The sequence below is a fragment of the Polypterus senegalus genome, chromosome 1 (assembly GCF_016835505.1).
Source record: "Polypterus senegalus isolate Bchr_013 chromosome 1, ASM1683550v1, whole genome shotgun sequence".
NCBI classification, from domain to species: Eukaryota; Metazoa; Chordata; class Cladistia; order Polypteriformes; family Polypteridae; genus Polypterus; species Polypterus senegalus.
The window spans coordinates 119,134,899-119,140,741 of NC_053154.1; the positions used below are offsets into that span (position 1 = coordinate 119,134,899).

At 38.3% G+C, this 5,843-nt stretch overlaps 1 protein-coding gene across 1 annotated transcript; it reads right to left on the bottom strand.

Moving 5' to 3' along the window:
• Positions 1 to 1,225: 1,225 nt before the first annotated feature.
• Positions 1,226 to 4,039, bottom strand: LOC120527779. Its single transcript, XM_039751632.1, has 8 exons — positions 3,955 to 4,039; positions 3,737 to 3,834; positions 3,445 to 3,621; positions 3,218 to 3,354; positions 2,999 to 3,092; positions 2,211 to 2,379; positions 1,997 to 2,058; positions 1,226 to 1,546 (listed from the first exon to the last, which is right to left on the bottom strand). Exons 1-8 carry the CDS (start codon positions 4,037 to 4,039, stop codon positions 1,226 to 1,228), a joined length of 1,143 nt encoding a protein of 380 aa, XP_039607566.1.
• Between the last annotated feature and the right edge of the window lie 1,804 nt (positions 4,040 to 5,843).

Consider the following 5,843-nt stretch of genomic DNA (forward strand, 5'->3'; position numbering starts at 1 on the left):
TTTTATTATATGAAAATTAAAGAAACTCCCTAATCTTACCAAAATCACACAGCAAAATCCAAAGTGTTAAATTCACACCTACAGAGTTAATTTTAACACTTCTTCAGATTTTATATAGGTCCACACCAAATCGAGTTAAATTTACACTTTGTGTCGTGTTATATTTTTTGACACTTTCAGGTGTTGAAATCATCACTGTAAGAGTTCATTTTTTAACACCAGAAGTGTGTTGAACATCCACTTGGTGTAAACTAAATTCCCAAGACACTCTGCTGGTGTTAAAAAAGTAACTCTTACGGTGTTGATTTCAACACATGACAAGTGTGGATTGGCAACATGTTTACACTCAATGAGTGTTAGTATATCCTATTTTAGATGCAATATCAAGTTGGGGCACCTCATTTTATTTAGAAGCTAATGTCTCATTAATGGAAAGTTTAATGTACACACCTTATACACAAGATAAAAAAAAAAAACAGGAATCAAGACTTTTCAAAATGCTTGTTTTATTAAACAAAATAGTTTACACAATATTTCAAAACCTATACAACAAAAAAGCTGGTTTCCCATCCAAAATTATTTAAATATATAAAAAAGTGTGGTCTCAGTGGCAATTTACAGGGGATCCAAGTGTTAATTGACATTTTTGTACATGTAGGTTACAGCAGCTATCAATCCTTTGGTGTAAACACTGGTCTGTAACATTGAGCACAGCCAGGACTAAGTAAAAATAAATACAAAAATAATATAAGTCCCATTTAAAAGGGATAACATTAAATAAATAACTCACCACAAATTCTGGTATAATCTATTGCCTCATCATAACTACAGTCCACTTTTGGAAAAATACATCCTCCATAAAGAGATTAAATAAATTTTTAGGCCAGCATGTGTCAATTGTAACCATCTAAAGAAAATATTTTTACATGCCAATTAAACCAACACAAATGGGGGTACGATATATTGACTCTCATCAGACCCATATACACTTTGCAAGTCAAATGGCCTGCGGATGACTGTGGTTCTATATAATGCAAACCATTATCCTCAAAATGAACACTGTTTAAATGTTTCCTAAACCCTGAAAAAGTACAAAACCGGCGCCTACAAATCGCCTTGCATACAAATCAACCTGAACTTCAATGAAGGATAGAAGCTGTGTGTAACTCGCAAGTGAGATATCAGCTGCTGGCTATTTGCATACAAACTCTCACAGCAAAAACATTTAAACATTGTTTAACAATTGCACACATAGTTCTCTTACTCTTGGCGACTCGTTTGTTAGACCTATGTCAATGTTGTAGACTGTTGTCTGTAGAAAGGTGTAGACATTTGCCAGGGATTCCTCATAGGTTAGGTTAAAGACGTAATGAACTTTGAAAAGTTCATCTATGGCACTCAGGGAGGTGGTTCCTAGACAGGGGATGAGCTGCTTGTCAACAACGACATAAAAATTGTCAATCCTCTTGTTGGTTCGTCCTACTGCAAGTAGGTATGGTTGGTGGCTTTCTCTTCCCATGAGATGTTCTTCAATGCTGGTACAGGACTATAAAAGAATGACAAGTTATATTTTACAGCTGATGAATGCACAGCACTTTTTTTAAAAAAAAGAAAAGAGAACAGAATTCTTTAATACATTAAACAGTTCAAACCATTTATCAGGGTGAAAATCTGAAAAGTGCTACAGCTAAAATTTAACAGAAAGTAAGTCTGGAGGTTATCTGCAACTACAAGATACATAGTGGTTTGTAATTCATGTCATGTCCAAAAGGAAGAAAATCTACTAGAAAAGACAGACAAGTGCAGGCCACTGTGACATGGTTAAATTTGATATCAAGTTTGCATGCCATCAATAAGTAAAAAAAAAATAAAAATGAACACTATATTTGCCATGGGTGAAAAAGCACGAGAATAACTTCCTTCAGTATCAACCAAATAAATGCATCTATGACTGTACAACACATTGCAAAGACATTGATCCCACGTTGTAATTCACCTTATGAAAATGTACAAGCCTGTCAACAGCATCAGTGGGACTGATTTTAACTTTCTTTCTCCCTACAGAAGGTGGTAGCAAATGCAACAAGAAAGAGGAAATGTCACTGTCCCATTCTGATGGAAAATGAGAAGTAGTCAATGTTCAGAAATATAAATTAGTATGTAGAATAGATAGCCTTGCCTGCCATTTAAAACCTCAAAATACCACTTACCGTGTTCAGACTGTTGTTTCTCTGCTGCACTGATGTGACTTTGAAGTTCTGCTGTCAAAGTGAGAGACTTTGCTTCTTCAATGACTTTTGGCTTGAATGCCATCTCCCACTGCTCAAGCAATTTTGCAGATGTTTCAGCATTAAACAGCAAAATAAAGTCTTGATTTACCTAATGATATTGCATACAACAAAACATAATGGCATCATGCTTGAATCACACTTAATCCCTTAAACCAAGAAATAAAACAGGAAAGGATTTTTATACTTACCAACCCTTTTACTTCTAAAAATCTTGGAAAGATTTTTAAGATGTCAGTTGACCTTTCCGGGTTATGAACGAGCTCTTTCCGATGCTTAAAGGTTTGCTTCATCTTTTGCCTAACTTCAGTCTCATCAGCGGTGTGGAGAAGGAGTGAAATGGCTTCTCTGCATGCATCTCCATCAAGTTGTTCAGTGTCCTCTATTTTTCTTCAACGACTTGGTCCACCAGTCTCATGAGACATAAAGTAAACACGTTTTGGATTCTTCCTTGACAGAGTTTTAAGCCGCCAAGAAATAAATCCTGTTCCCTTCTCGGGGTCATAAAAATGTTCCTAAAATGAAAGAACAAACAAGGAAGCAATAAAGTACATTTATCAAATCTCAATAGTAAATTAGAATTACATAAACACTGACATTGAAAATCACACCAAACGAAAAAGTGTTAAATAAAATCCAGGTATTTCTTTTAAATAATTGCAGTATTCAACTACATAAAAAGTACATGAAAGTGAATAAGGTGTGCTTACATAGCCCTTCGATGAATATGGGTCTCTTAGAGCAGGGAAAAGAGAAACAATGCCCAAGGCATACGTCTCTCTCTGTTTAAGTGTGGGAATCCTCCTGAAAATTGGAGAAGATTAAGTAGAACTTAGTCATTTATCCAATACTTAAACCTCCATATATGTATGAATAGACACAAAGCAAGCCTGATATTGTGTTGATTTATTAATTCTCTCATAGCTTACCCATGAACCTCTGTCATATGGCTAACAAGAACATTAACAAGCTGTAGTCTCGTGCTGTGCTTCAGTGTTTTAGTTAGCTCATATTCTTCGAGAACATCCAAACCACCAGGTTTCTCTTTCAGGGCATTTTGAACAATCTAGTTATTAAAGACAAAAAAACCATAAGGAATGGTATGATGACATCACACACAAAAGTTATCCATGAATGCAGATATTTCCACATTTACCTGTTTTGCCTTTTCAGCACTTGTGATTTCTCTGCCATTATTAAAGTTTGAGCTTGCAGACAGGTTCAGTTTAGTTCTCTCCAACCCTTCTACATCACTGGAGTTTGAAAGTGGATCAGTGCATGTACTTGGTGTTGAGGTAGCTGTGGGTGAAATTTTTTTTTTAAAAAGGAGAGATCAATATTGATTAATTATCAAATATTTTATTAAGTTGTTTAGTCATTTCAGAAAAAAAAATTAATACCACCAGAAACATCCAGATCAGCAAAAGTCCTTGTGGAGGACATTTTACTGTGAAGCATATCTGTGGGTTGCTCTGAACCAACTCTTGAAAAATATCTTCCTCCACATTAGTATTTGTCTCATCAAAGACTTGAAGTGCATCATTTGCTGTAAGCCCAAATTTTTTTTTTTACTAAAACAAGATACATTTGGTTATGAAATGTCAATAAAATTAACTTTTTGAATCAGCTGAAACATTATCCAACACATAATTAAATTCAAATTTACCTTTGTTTAGAAACTCCTCAAATGTGAACCCATCTTGCAATTTGATGTATTTCTTCACCTGAAGATAATTCACCTTCACCAGCATGATGAGACCTCATGAAAGAACTTCAATCTTAGCTTTGAGAGAGCAGTTGTTTAACAATCTCCGTACAACAGTTTAATATATTGGCTAAAGCAACTTAAACTGTCATTAAAATTTTTCAACTTTGTTTTTGCTACATACAATATATATTTCAGAACATAAATATATCTAATATGGAGGCATATTTTAGTCAAAATTAAATACGCAGACAACTAAATCTAAGAATAATTACATTTCAAGGTGTGTTTCATATCTTGTCGGCGGCATTGAAATAAGTAAATGGGTACATAATTAATTTAACACACAAAGAAATAAATAAGGAAATGCAGTGGAACCTCGGATTTTGATTATAAATTCGTTCCTAAAGGCTGTTTAGAAACCGATTTGTTTAAAAACTGAAACCATTTTCCCCAACATAGCAAATCATGTAAAATTGATTCATCCACTCCCGAACCCCATGACTGCTTATTTAAACCTTTATAACCACACTTCATGCATAAAATCGTATACTAGAACAATGGAAATGCATACAATCTTCCACAAAAGAATAAATACATAAAATATAGACGAAAATGTAACTTCACTTTACCTGAACGGAGAAGAGTTAATGTCGTTAAGTGGAAGATGGTGAGAAAGGGGTTTGTTAAAGGCAGATGTCGACTTTGTCCACATGAGGCACACGAGGGGCTCGTACAATCCAGATTGCTTCTCACGGTGACTTAATTCTTTTAATTAATTATTTTACATTTATACAGCACTTTTCTCACTACTCAAACCACTCTCCACATAGGGAAGACCCGGGAAGCAAACATGCAACAGATGTTTTATGTTGATCTATGTGTGAAACCATTGTTTGTAGTGCTTTTCAGAAAATAGATGTTAGTCGCCGGAGTTGGAGACAGCTAACACGCGTGTCAACACACTGCATACATCCACAGACGTTTTATGTTAATTTAGGTCAGAATCATTGATTTGTGTGTTTTTAGAAAATTCAGCTTTTTGGAAAAATATTCATCTCTGACAGAAAAAAAAAACTGCCATATATATATATATATATATATATATATATATATATATATATATTAGGCCCCGGCCGGGCTGGAGCCCGGCGGGGCCAGGAGGACGTGAGGAGGGCTTGTGCCTCCTCCAGACCGCGAGGGGGCGTCCGTCCTGGTTCTGTTGGGGGCCACGGGTTGAGGGCATGGAAGCCCTTCCCTGTAGGGGCCCGTGGTCACCGCCAGGCGGCGCCCCGATGCCGGTTTATCCCGTGCGGTTGCCGGTTGGGACTGGAGCCTGGCGGGACGCCTTGGAGGACCGGAGGAGGGCGAGTGCCTCCTCCAGGCGGAGTGGGGCGTCCGTCCTGGTTAGGCAAGGGGCCTCGGGTACAGGGCTTTGAAGCCCAGCCCTGTAGGGGACCCGTGGCCAACGCCAGGCGGCGCCCGGTGCCTAATTATCCGGGAGCCCGGCACTTCCGCCACACCAGGAAGTGCCGGGGGGAAGACTTTGTGTGGCACCGGAGAGCTGCCAGGAAGACAGCCGACACTTCCGCCACGCTTGGCGTGGCTAGGCGGAAGCACCTGGGGCTCATCCGGGGCATTATTTAAGGGGCCGCCTCCCTCCAGTGATTGGTGGAAGTCGGGAGGAAGAAGGACTGAGCTGGAGCGAGGACAGGAGGCGGCCAGGAAGGCACAAGAGACTGTGGGCCCTGGACTTTGGGGGAATCGGTGCAAGAAGGCACTGGGGTTGCGTGAGTGCACTGAACTTGTAAATAGTGTCAATAAAAGTGTGTTGGGTGCAAATATGCTGT

Bases quoted from the DNA above. Each gene is read 5' to 3' on its own strand.
- LOC120527779 (XM_039751632.1), bottom strand. From the start codon at position 4,039: ATGCTGGTGAAGGTGAATTATCTTCAGGTGAAGAAATACATCAAATTG. The intron at 3,835-3,954 runs GTAAATTTGAAT...TTGGGCTTACAG, and splicing joins TGAGGAGTTTCTAAACAAAG to CAAATGATGCACTTCAAGTC. The intron at 3,093-3,217 runs GTAAGCTATGAG...TCCAATTTTCAG, and splicing joins CATATGACAGAGGTTCATGG to GAGGATTCCCACACTTAAAC.